General features: G+C 42.3%; 1 protein-coding gene across 2 annotated transcripts in view; it reads right to left on the bottom strand.

Moving 5' to 3' along the window:
• Positions 1–8,819: 8,819 nt before the first annotated feature.
• znf609a (zinc finger protein 609a) overlaps positions 8,820–12,992 on the bottom strand; it is a 39,942-nt gene continuing 35,769 nt past the window's right edge. The window contains exons 6-9 of one of the 2 annotated variants that reach the window (XM_070907122.1): positions 12,562–12,943; positions 11,550–11,900; positions 10,815–10,893; positions 8,820–9,774 (exon numbers count right to left, since the gene is read on the bottom strand). In XM_070907122.1, the coding sequence (XP_070763223.1) occupies positions 10,820–10,893; positions 11,550–11,900; positions 12,562–12,943 (807 nt within the window). In that variant the 3' untranslated portion in view covers positions 8,820–9,774; positions 10,815–10,819. The remainder of the gene's footprint in view (positions 9,775–10,814; positions 10,894–11,549; positions 11,901–12,561; positions 12,944–12,992) is intronic. The other variant, XM_070907123.1, reaches the window with a different exon arrangement.

Genomic DNA, 12,992 nt, shown 5'->3' with positions numbered 1-12,992 from the left:
TCCCTCTGGAAGGAGTCTCACCCCGCTGATTAAATCAGGCAGCACCTCAGGGAGACGCAGGGCGTCTGTTGTAATGGGAACACTTTAGATCTTCACTTAGACGTCCTGCTGTCATGCATCAGGTTGAGCATTTATCTGAGAAAACGGATCAGGTTGACTGAGTCTTGCAGGACGTCCCATAAAGTCTTCTGAGAACCAGACGGAGAAAAGTGCTGTTAAAAACGCAGCTCGAAGCTTTAAGTTCTGTTTCCAGTCTCATTATCAAAGAGAAACGGCTTCATCATAAAGCTGCATCAACATTCAACAGTCGCACAGGGAGACGGTCATTGAAGACGCACAGAGACAAGTCTGATCCTAAGACCCTGCTGAAGGTCTTCAGTCATTTCAGAAACCAGACTGCGAGTCTACAGCTCTGTGAGGCTGTACTTAGACCCAGCTGTGCTTTTTGGCTATATGCTAACATGCTAAAGTTTAGCAGGTATAATGTTAACAGGAATATCTGTGCTTCCAGGGTGTTATGGGTCTTCCTCCGGTCCAGGAGTGATCCTGATCAGATTCTGAACCACCTCAACACCCGACACCTTTAATGCAAAGGACCTCGAAGCTCCTTCCAGATATCTGAGCCCGAACACCACGCAGAGGAAACACCTTCAGTCTAGTTGTGTCTCATGCTTTTGGTCACCTTCTTCTTCACAATGACAGCCCGGTTCATGTGTGTATTGTATTTTATTAATATTACATTTTTTATTATGATTATTTCTTGGTTGCTTTTATGTTCCTGACTGTTGACTGTTGTTGTTCATTGTTCCTGTGACCTGTGTGTTTAGTGTCTAGTGAGTGGACCTTTTAATTTCTAAGATCAGGATCAAGAACGTTCAAGAACAAGAAGTTCCAGAGTAACTATGAAACAGCTGCTGAGCTCGTGTCAACAGGTCCGTCTCCATGGCAACAGTGCAAACCCCAATCATCTGATGAAGATGATGTGATGTGGTTGAAAGCTCTAGAAAAAGCTCTAAAAAGTAAATGGACCTTCAGTTTGGACTTTCTGTATTATGTCAACATTTCAGCCTCTACGAGTCGTTTTACACTTCTTCTTCTTCTGAAACTTCTTTGGTAACTTTTTGATGCAGTGGCATGCGAAGACGTGCTTGAGATACTGTTGAGTACTTCATAATAGAAGTACTAGAGTCATGTAACAGCAGAGGAGGTGTTCGCTAATATACACAAGTCTTCTAAATTGATAAAACAAGACTCTAATATGATATTTGACACTGTGTGTTGGTCTGGCTGCTGATGTGAAACCAGTCAATTTGCTTTTTTCTGATGGTTAGACTTTCTCCACCACAGCAGCGTCCTCTTCAATGAAATGTATGCAAACCATAAGAAAATAATATTCCTCTAAAACCACAATTCATTTTCACTTCCTCTGTCCAAACAACACAGTTCACCTCACGAGGTCTTTTATAGCGAAGGACAGAAGCTTTTAATGCAGAAGTCCGGAAACCAATAAATCTCATGTTGAGACTCAAACCAACAACATGTTAGTCCACCTCTCAATACTGTCTGACTTCCTGTCTTCCCATTGGTTCCTACTGAAGATGTAAATCTTTAAAAACACCTCACAAATATCTAGAAATGAGATCTCATTAAAAGATCACTAATGAGAGACTTTAAAGGGAGGCAGTTAAGGAGGTGATGAGTGGTAACAGTGAGTAATTATCCAGGTGATTTGAGTTTATCATTGACCAGAAGAGGAGGTGAAAGCGTCTCTCTGGTTGGAGGACTGTGTGTTGCTCTGGGATGCCTGACTGGCTCTGCAGCTCCTCACTGAGAGAGGCGTTGTGTTTGCGGTTCTCGACCGCCCCGAGAGCCTCTGAACGCACACCAGGCAACAGAAAACACACCGCGGCTGAACACCCACAGCGGGCCGAGCCAAAACACACGAGATGCTGCGTATTCAGAGCCGCTGGAGCGAACGGAGGCCGAGAGCTGCATGTTAACTCCTGCAGCCGAGAGGAGGCCACACAGGGACGGAGGGCTCCCTGGAACTGGTTCATAGTGAATCTCAAATACTAGGACCAGAGAGTCGCCTCTCAGGGGAACCACCAGCTACAGAAACTCTGCAGCTGAGTGTATTTATTAAGTACCGCACTTCAGTATTTCCATTTTCTGCCACTTCATACTTCTACTTCATACATTTCAGAGGGAAATGCTGTTTTATACTTATTTAACAGCTGTAGTTACGAGTTACAACCCAGCAGCAGAGCTCCACCTTTACCAGCTGTAATATAATATGTAATATTCTGAAATGAGCCATTCTGCATAATGAATACTTTTACTTTTGGTACTTTAAGTATGTTTAGATGCTATTATTAGGTACTCTTACTTGAGAAAACTGTTGAATGCAGGAGTATTTCCACACTGTGGTAATACTACTTTTACTTCAGTAAAGGATCGGAGTACTTCTCCCACCTCTGCAAAGCACCATATGGTAGTAATCAGTGGTGGGAGAAGTACTCAGATCCTTTACTGAAGTAAAAGTAGCGATACCACAGTGTAGAAATACTTTGTTACAAGTTCAAAATTCTACTTGAGTAAAAGTACAGCAAGTATAATCAGCAAAATGTACTTATCCATAATCGTATCGTACGCAATCATTTGTGCAAAAGATAATATTGTGTGCACACAAGTTATCATCTCGTACAAAAATATAAATTATTAATATTTTCAGCGACTCTGTTAGTTTTGTTGCAGGACAAATCATCTTTACAAAAAATAATTTTGTTTCTTGACAAATCATTCTTATTGGTGAGCTCACGTAAATACCATAATACGTAGTTTTGCACAATTTCAGCCTTTAATCTATAATAATGCATCATATTTTATAGGTTAATCATGTGTTTTGTGTGTCGAAATTAAAGTAACCAGTAACTATAACTGTCAGATAAATGTAGCCAAGTAAAAGTACAATATCTTTTATGTGCTTTGCAAAGATGGAAGAAGATATTTTACTCAAGTAAAAGAAGTAATAGCACAGTGTAGAAATACTCTGTTTCAAGTAAAACGCCTGCAATCAAAATCTTACTAAAGTAAAAGTACAGAAGTATTATCAGAGAAATGTACTTAAAGTACCAAAAGTAAAAGTAGAATGACCCATTTCATGACAATGTATATTACAGGATTATAACTATGGATCCATCACATTAATGTTCTTGGATACAGCTGGATAGTTTAATCTTTAATCATCATCATCATCATTATTTGTTGATTATATTTTGTATTAATAACCTGAATCTGTAAAGTAACTAAAGCTGTCAGATAAATGTAGTGCAGCTAAAGTACAATATTTCCCTCTGCGATGTGGTGGAGTAGAAGCAGAAAGTAACATAAAATGGAAATATTCAAGTACAAGTACCTCACTGAAGTTACAGTACTTGAGTAAATGTATTTAGTTACTTTCCACCAGCATCTGCTGAGCGAGCTGTTCATTGATACAATTACTATATATACACATATAATTGCTATTAAAACTACTACTCCCAGTACTGCTACTAATACTACAGATAACTTAATGCTGCTTCTTCAACAATACTGCTGCTAGTAATATTATTACTACAGTCGATAATACGTGCAGTATCTGTTACTGACAGTAAAGGGTACCAGCAGTACTACTACATATACATCAGTGATGACATCAGCGGCGTGTGTCCTCACACACCTACATGTTTACACAACAGAGACAGTCTTACCTGTCTTTACTATGCAGTCTTCAATCAGGTCCGCTGAGGTATAGCAGGGACTCGGTCTGTCCGGTGACCCTCCGTCCGTCCGTCCGTCCGTCCGCCCGCCCGACAGCACCGACACACCGACCGGAGCGAGCCGCTGAGTCCGCTGCAGCAGCTGAGTCAAGTTCACACCATTTATCAGACACAATACCGGAAGTGGCCGGAAGTGGCCTTCAGAATAAAAGCATGTCGCATGGGAAAAATCCAAATAAAAGCGTGGGAAAAGGTGGAATAGTGACCAGACATGGCTGGAGGTCGACTGTTACATGGGACATTACTCTCCCTCTACATTGTCTCTCTGTTGAGACTGATACACAAGGACTGCACCAAACACACGTTTATTATACTTTATAACATATTATGCTATATTTATAATTCAGTATGTATTAGTTATACTATAATATGTCAATTTGTTATACTGTTTTATTACATTATGGACTATATTACATTTCTATATTAATGGAGACATATGCTATCGTATCATTACTTAATAATGTTGTATATGACTCTGGTGTTTGCTGTTATAGTATCATGTTACCTTTACGTATACTATACTTTGCTGCTACTAATCTCACCACAGTACTGCAGCATTAGTTTAAGTACTGTGTGTATGTGTACGGCTCGCCTTGTCATTTTCAGTATTTTTTCATAGTAATACTATTTTTCTTTTATACATTTTTAATTATTTATTATTTACTTTTCTCTACTTATACATAGTATAGTATTGGAACAGATAGACTTAAAATACTGACATCACCAAACTTTTGCATTCTTCTTTTCTGATGCTTTTCCAGGCATCCCTTCAGTCTCCTCTTTAGCAGGTAAAATGCATGCTCCATAGGGTTTAAGTCTGGAGATTGACTTGGCCAGTCTAAAACCTTCCACTTCTCTCCCCTTTGCTGTTTTGGCAGCGTGTTTTGGGTCATTATCTTGCTGCACGATGAAGGATCTCCCAATCAGTTTGGTTGCATCTTTCTTTAAATTGACAGACAAAATGTTTCTGTAGACTTCTGAGTTCATTTTGCTGCTGCCATCATGTGTTACATCATCAATGAAGATTAATGAGCCCGTCCCAGAAGAAGCCATGCGAGCCCAAGCCATGACATTACCTCCGCTGTGTTTCACAGATGAGCTTGTATGTTTGGGATCATGAGCAGATCTTTTCTTTCTCCAAACTTAAGCCTTTCCATCACTTTGGTAAAGGTTAATCTTTGTCTCATCAGTCAGTAAAACAGAATTTTTCAAATTTCAGCTTGGACCTCCTGTTCTTCTTGCTAATGAGCGGTTTGCATCTTCTGGTGTAGCCTCTGTACTTTTGTTCATGAAGTCTTCTGCGAACAGTAGATTGTGATACCTTCACTCCTGCCCTCTGGAGGTTGCTGCTGGTGTCACTAACAGTTGTTTTAGGGTCTTTCTTTACAGCTCTCACAATGTTTCTGTCGTCAACTGCTGCTGTTTTCCTTGGTCTACCCGTTCGACGTCTGTTACTTAGTACACCAGTGGTTTCTTTCTTCTTCAGGACATTCCAAATGGTTGTACTGGCTATGGCCAATGTTTGTGCAATGGCTCTGATTGATTTTCCATCTTCTCTCAGCTTCACAATTGCTTGTTTTTCACCCATAGACAGCTCTCTGGTTTTCATGTTGGTTACACCTCTAACTATAAATGCAGTCTGCACAGGCAAAACCCAAATCTGAAACTGAACGTAGACATTCAGCGCTATTTATTGTTTGAATAATCAATGTAATAGGACACACTAGGGCAACAAAACACACCTGTCAGTCACATGTTCCAATACTTTTGCTCACATGAAAAATGGGTGGGTTCAAACAAAAGGTGCTATCTTCTAAGTTGTGTATCAGATCCAGATGTAAATACCTGGAAATAAAAGCTGAAATGTTGACCTCTTGTCTCATCCTTTGATGTCAAACCCAAATGTTTTCAGTCTACAGCAAAAATAAAGGAATTGGCCTCACTGTTCCAATACCTTTGGAGGGGAGTGTGTGTAGTTATTTGTGCCCTTGTGCTGCTGCAGCACCTGGATTTCTCCTCTCACTAACGTCTCATAAAACACTGAACTTCAGTGTCTCTGCAGGCTAAAGGATTTTGATAATATGCTTTAAAACATTTAAGACTCACAATATTATCAGAAGGTTTCTGGAATCATTTCGGAGAACAGAAGTCTGTTGTTACAGAAGAGAAAACCACATTTTGTAATCTTGTTCTAAATCTGCACTGAAACATCCTGTGAGATTACAAATAACTGAAAAGAAGCTCGGAGGCGAGCAGAGTCAAAGTATCAACAACAGATAAATCCCATAATCCAATGCAGTTAGTGAACCACCCAATTCACAAAATAAACTCAAAACATTTTCTCCCCGAGACATGCAGATAGTTTTATGAGCTGCTGCCTCAGAATATGGAGGAGAACTGGATTTTGTTTGCTCCTCATTATATTGGGGTCCATAACTGTCTACATGGCTACATAAACTTGAGGTAAGTGGGAAAATACAGCTTCGTTTATATGTGTGTTTGTAAGTGAGATTTGGGTGAACTCACCCTTTAATCGTTCTGCTGCTGAGACATTTAATGGAGCAGCAGCGCCTCTCTGAGGCTAAACAGCCACACTATATGAGAAAATGTTAGACCCCCCCGCAGGCAGAATTAACCCTCCATAACATGATGCTTTGTGGATGTAAACAGGCACTATAATGTCACCATGGAGTCATTTAATCATGCTGTGGGCTACAACTTGAGCCCATATTTGTTTACATTTAGTCAGATGGTGTCCAGTAAAAGTACGCTGAATTAGCTGTTAGCATCTCCTGTTTGCAGTGCACACATGGACGCACAGACAACTCAAACCTGATTACTTTGACACTGAAAAAAAACTTAAAAACATGATGATTCTCAGGCAAGTTCTGCAGTTATAAGGAGCGTCTTTTTTTCTGTGATTTCTAAGTGGATTTATGGACATTTATTGGAGATGGACATCAGAGACAATTGTGTCTTCAGGAAGTGGAAGTCACACTGAATCTAAAAATATGTGTTTCATGACTGTGTTCAGATTTGACTGAGTTATGTTGGTGAGCTCACAAATCAGCAGCCAAACTACAATAACTAACTTCCTGTTGTTTTTTTTGTTGTTTTTCATGCACTTGTCCCTTTCACCTCACACAGTGTCTCACCTCTCTCCCTCCTGGGGGAGATGTGTCACAGTTTAAAAAAAACCAACCTCTGATTTAGAGCAACAGGCTGCAGAGTAGCTCCACTCTAAAACTCAGCAGATCAACATCTGTGCTGCTGTAATGTTTTCTTGTCACCTGCTCACCATCCGGTTTTAGTAGATTTTAAACATTTTAGTGATTTTCTCTCCTTTTAAACTCTATATAAACTATATGAAGGATTTGAAGACTCACAAACTTGATATTCATCGGACAGAAATTGCACAATATACATGCCGGAAATTCTTGACAGATCACTTAGAGGGATTTTTTCATTTAAAGGTGCAGCCTATCAGCTCATACTGAATAATTAGTAATAATAATAATAATGAGCCACAAACTGAGACTTTCTGTATGTACATGTGCTGTTAAAGTCACTGGACAGTCTTCTGCTGCTGCCACTCTGTTTCTAATAAAAACATGTAATCGTAGATTTTATGGTACATAAAGGCGTCGTGGAGCCTGTTTAACTGCCGCTTTAACCTTTATGATGCCATGGAAACGGAGAGTACTTGTTTTCTGATTGGCTGGCTGGTGTCGGTTTAAAATCATACGACAGGACAACTCAAACAAAGACCAGGTCAAAAGTTTAACCAGTTTTACATGAGGGTGTATTAAAATTGCAGGTTACTATAGCAACAGGGCTTTTGCTTCACAACTCTCGCTGAAACTGAATTAGATATTAGAGAACGTTATAACAGAGGATGATACTGAACAGAGACCAGCTGTCCGAGTGACAATCCTCACGACTGAATAAACTGTGTTTACTGTATAAACATGAAATCTAAAAACTCTCAGTAACTCAGCAACCATGATGATGATAATATGAAGAACAGGATATTAGTTTTTCATTAAGTTTGTCTTTGCTATAAATTTTCTTTTAATCAGTTTCAGTATCATATTTCAACATCCATCTTACAGGTGACTTCTACGACAGGACCACTCATGAAATTTGTTCGAATCTGAGAGAGAAAATCTAATATTAATTTTATGCCAAGAGCCACTGAAAATAAAGCTAACCACTGAACTTTGAGGAAGTAGCTAATGAAAAGTATTAAAACCAGGTTTGCAGTCGTCACTGAAAACAAAGACCCCTTTTTGACCTGTTTTGAACTGTTGCAGGAAGTAAAGTAGAAACTAAAAGTCCCCTTTTCACGTTCCACTTTGCATTTCCAGACCTGTGATCTGTAGAACTGTGAAGATTAGTCCGATAACGATTACAAAGAACGTTATTTGACAAAATGTTCACTCACACTCACACACACACCTGAACGTGCACAGTCATCGTGGTGTTCACTGTTTGAATGACGAGTGATGAATGGATGCAAAAGGATGTTTTGGGCTTCAGGAACTAAATTCAAAGCTGAAAAAGTTCCCGTAGTGGAAGCAGGCGATAAATGTACTACTTTTAAATTAATTTGACTCTGAAAATTGTTGTGACGTGCTGATTCATAATCAAGTTGATTTGCCTACATTCTGTATGGAATTTGATTTTAGTAATTAGCAGCAACATATTTTGATTTTCATTGTGCAGACACTAAATACACCACTGTCCCAGCTTTTATTTTGAAAGAGACGTCTTCACTTCCTGGTCAAATCAAAGTAATTACGCTCTGGTCTCAGTTTGAGTTTGTGCTTCAGACAGCCTCAAAAAAGTTTTCAATGATTCAGTACTGATCCTCTTTTTCCTCATGTGAATATAAGTCTGAGCCTGCTCACATTTGTGTCACCGTCTCTCCATCCTTTGGTCGGCGATTTACTTCCACATGTTTCGGGGGAATAAATGACAACACTGAGCTTGGGCGCCGTTCCACCAGCTACAGGTTTAATATCAGATCAACAACAGTAGAAAAACAGAGGCAGAGGCTACCAGACAAAAAGAAGAGTAGGAAATCGAACAGCATCCAACAGGCTCTTTAAAATAATTCCTCTGTACAGTATTTACACACACACACACACACACATACACGCACACACAGAGTACAGTACAGCTACACACTGAGGAGGAGTCTGACACCGCCCGTCAGTCTGAGGATGCAGCGTCAGTACGAACGCTGCCCTCTGATTGGTCCGTCCTCCTCCGTCCACAGTATTTTTTATTTCCTGTGACGCTGAGATTCTTCCAGGCGAAAGTGTGACGACATCCGGTGGAGTCCAGGGCTGAGTCGCTGGTTCTCAGAGAGGTCAGAGGTCACTGCAGATATAGTCTGGGGGTCAGAGGACGTCGCGGAAATGTGAGGAGAAAATAAAACCCGTGAGACGACGTGCCGTCACACGACACAGAACTGAAGGCTCGGCGAGACAGGAAGTGACTGCCCCGTCCTTCCTCTACCGCAGCACAACGCCAACATGACTCTGAACGTCCCCCCGCTGCTGCACAGAACTGTCCCGACCCGCCTCCAAAACAACAGCAGCTGCTCCTCCGTACATCCCAACAGCACCAACGATCACCAGCATCTCATCATGTCTCCACCCACCAGGTTCTCTTTGTCCTCAGTCTGTGAGCCAAAACCCACCCGCCCGAGCACCATGGTACTGTCTGGAACCAGCAGGACCAACAGGACCAGTAGGACCAGTCGAATCAGGCCTTCAATCCTCCTGAAGTCTCAGCAGTCCAGCGAGGGGCGGAGCGGCTGGCTGGACATCCAGGCAGAGAAATCAAACGTACACAAACACCATTGAACTGATGTCGAAACAGAAATGCTTCCTCATGTGATCCAGTCACATGACTCCAGGCAGGGTGGAGGTCAGCCAATCAGGTGTGCCTGCAGACAGGTGAGAGGACATTATTGGTCAAAGGGGACGAGCACAAAGAGCAGCCTGAAAATCACATCAATACCCACAATTTCTGTTTCAGGTCTTTTCCACTACAGGAACGTAACACGAAGCCAGTGTCACGGGTTCTGCTTCTGTTTCCACTGTAGGTGGAGGAGGTACTAAATCCAAGTTATGGGGACCAGCAGCCGACCGGCTCTGGAGAGCTGGTCTGGAGTCCCATGCCGACTGCGGGTAGTAACGATACCGACATCTAAAAGTCACCACAGGTAAATGTTTCTGCTCCGTTTCCTCCGTCACTCAGCTGAGCTGCACGCGGCACACTCGCTTACCGAGCAGCGCAGATAAACGTTGACGTAGGTCCTGGTGTCTCCATACCATGTCGTCTTGTCAATGAAGTATATTAGAAACATTCTGGTTTGTACAACAGTGGAAAACAAGGCGGAACCCGGAACTTTACAGGTTCTTACAGGTTGAGTTTATTTAGTCCCAGTGGTGGAAAAGAGCCGCCATCTTCAGCTTCTTCTACTGATTATAAACTCACAATCTCCATTCACAGTTGGACTTGTGCTTTCATATACAGCCTGACTGGTACTTCAGGCGCAATTCAGACTAATTTAACACCTATGTTGTCTATGCAACAATAAGAACTGTTGCACCAACGTTTGAGCTCTGAGGGTTCAGGATTCACATCCAACACTGATGTAAACTTGTACTAAAAGTGCAAAAAGGGAAACATTTCCACCACATTTTTGAAAAAGATTTCTTGTCCTTCAGGAGAGCTGCTGATGTTTGCCACCAGGTGGTGCTACAGACTGTGCTACAGATAGTAAAACACATTCACTCTAGTGGACAGCAGAGGGCAGGAAGACACAAGTAGGTGTGTGTGTTTTAGTGCGTCTCTCTGACCTCTTCAGATATTTTAGTCAAAGTGAAGATGTTCTGTTGGGATGTAAATAATATAAAGTTTATATGGAGGAATATACAATAAGATTATAAAAGACGTAATAAAAAGGTGAGTGTGTCTTACCATTCTCACCTCCGTGCGGGGGGGTACATGGACGGAGCGGACGCTTGCTGACTGGCGACGATGGCTGAGGAGGAGAGGCCTGTGGGAGAGAGCCAATCATCAAACAGACCCAACATGGCTGACACATCACACTGACGAGGTGTGTCTGACTTGTTCAGTGTGTCAGGTTATAATTTCAGTTATTGTACAGTAAGACTTTATTTATCATGGAGGAGGATGTCTGTGCTCATTACAAGATCAAAGCCGCCCCATACTGAGCCTTCTGGTTCCCATAGAAACACATCAAGTGCCTTCATGAAGATTTTCTTTCAGACCCTTTTAAAAAAATAGTATCTACTAGTTTGACAGACTCTATGGACTAAAAGTAAGAACATCTCGGCCTCTGCTGCTTTGATTTTGACCATATAACGTTTTAAATCCAATCCAGCTTTATTGAAGTTAAATTTCTGGAGGAACCCTTAAAAACTACAAAGAACAAAGAAGAAAATACTTGTTTTTGGCAGTTTCTTTCTTTTTGTCTGACTCCAATGATCGTTGAAGATCAGTGCAAAATGGCTCTGAAAAGACTTTCTGATGGACTGACACTAACCACTAACCCATTCTCTGCAATCTAACTCAACTGCAGCAGCTGGAAATATCTGAATGTGTCGTCTCTTTTGTTTCATTGGCCACAGAAGAATGAACAGAAACAGTTGGACAGACTGACGTCTGTGTTACAGTGTTAACGAGTCTCACCTGAGGCGTAGGACAGGTCGTACTGTCCCGACAGCAGCGGGTATCCCAGGTGATGATGGGTAGGCAGCATGCGTTGGGACGGTGAGGATCGCGGCCGGTCGCCCTCTCTCTCCCGGTCTCTCTCTCGCTCCCTGTCTCGCTCTCTCTCCCTCTCGTGCGGGGTCTTGTTGTCTTGGATGGACGGGGATTTGCTCTTGTACTGGCTGGCGTGCTGCTGCAGCAGGTCCAGAGCTTTGGCCTCGCTGGGTGGCTTCACCGTGGGACTGGACCTGGAGGGCTTCTCCCCCTCCTCCCCTGCCGCCACCTTCCCTCCGTACGAGGGGAAGGAGTAACCGGCCGGCAGGTACGAGCCTGAGGACAGAGACATGTCTTAACGAGAGACGCAGCGTTCACATGCAACTTCGCTAACGATAAGTCTGTAGATTGTAGAAAACTTCCATCACATCCGACACCTGAGCCCAAAGTGAAGTAAAAGAAAGTGAATGTTTGCTTATGAAATGACAATGTTGTTGATTAAAGGATCAATATTTTGTAAAATTTGTTTCTTTCCTTTCTTTCACATGGTTACATGTTCGGATGGATATCAATCTAATGTCTACGTGTTAAATACAGAGCTTGAGTCAAGATGTGGCTAGCCTGTAAAATCCACCTACCAACACCTCTAAAGCTCACTAACAAGTTAATTATATTCTTTTAACCTGTATATATAAAATAATGTAAAAACTTCTATCTATTTGACAGCTAGCTGTTTCCCCCTGCCTCCAGATTTGATGCTAAGCTAACCTCATCCTGACTCCAGCTCTGTACTGAACACAGACATGAGACTGATATCAATCTGAACATTTCATTTCAGAGAAAGCAAACAGGCATATTTCCCAAACTGTTCCTGAACAATTCCTTTTATTTTTCTGTCGGTCGACTGATGTTTTAACACTACTCTTGTGACTCTCGTTGAGTAAAATAAACGTTATTTTAAATCATAAAGACACCTCTACATCCCTCTTCTTATTACCAGGGTAGTTCTGCATCATGACGGAGGGCATGCCTCTGTAGCCGGGGTGGCTGGGCTCGTAGCCATGGCTGTAGGCGTAAGGTCCATGCATGTAGGGCATGTAGCCCTGGTGCTGGGCCAAGGGGGAGGAGAACTGCATGTGGGGGGGACGCGGCTCCTTCCCTCCCCCCCGGTGTTCCTCTGGAGGCAGCTGAGTCCTGCCCTCAGCCCCTTCCTTCGCCTCCTCTTTCTGGAGGCCCTCCTTCGGCCGCTGCCTCTCCTCCTTCCCTTTCCTGTCGCGCTCTCTTTCCCTGTCGTCCTTCCACCTGTCCTCCTCCTGCGGTTTAGGAGCGTCTGAGTATTTGTTGGGGTAGACGTACGGCCACAAGCGCGAGTCTGGCTCCTGTGTAGAAGAAGAAATGTTAGCAAAGACAGCTGACGATGGTGATATC

The sequence above is a fragment of the Enoplosus armatus genome, chromosome 6, assembly GCF_043641665.1.
Source record: "Enoplosus armatus isolate fEnoArm2 chromosome 6, fEnoArm2.hap1, whole genome shotgun sequence".
NCBI lineage: Eukaryota > Metazoa > Chordata > Actinopteri > Centrarchiformes > Enoplosidae > Enoplosus > Enoplosus armatus.
Note: the sequence above shows the minus strand (reverse complement) of the source record. Positions and strands in the feature narration are given on the sequence as shown.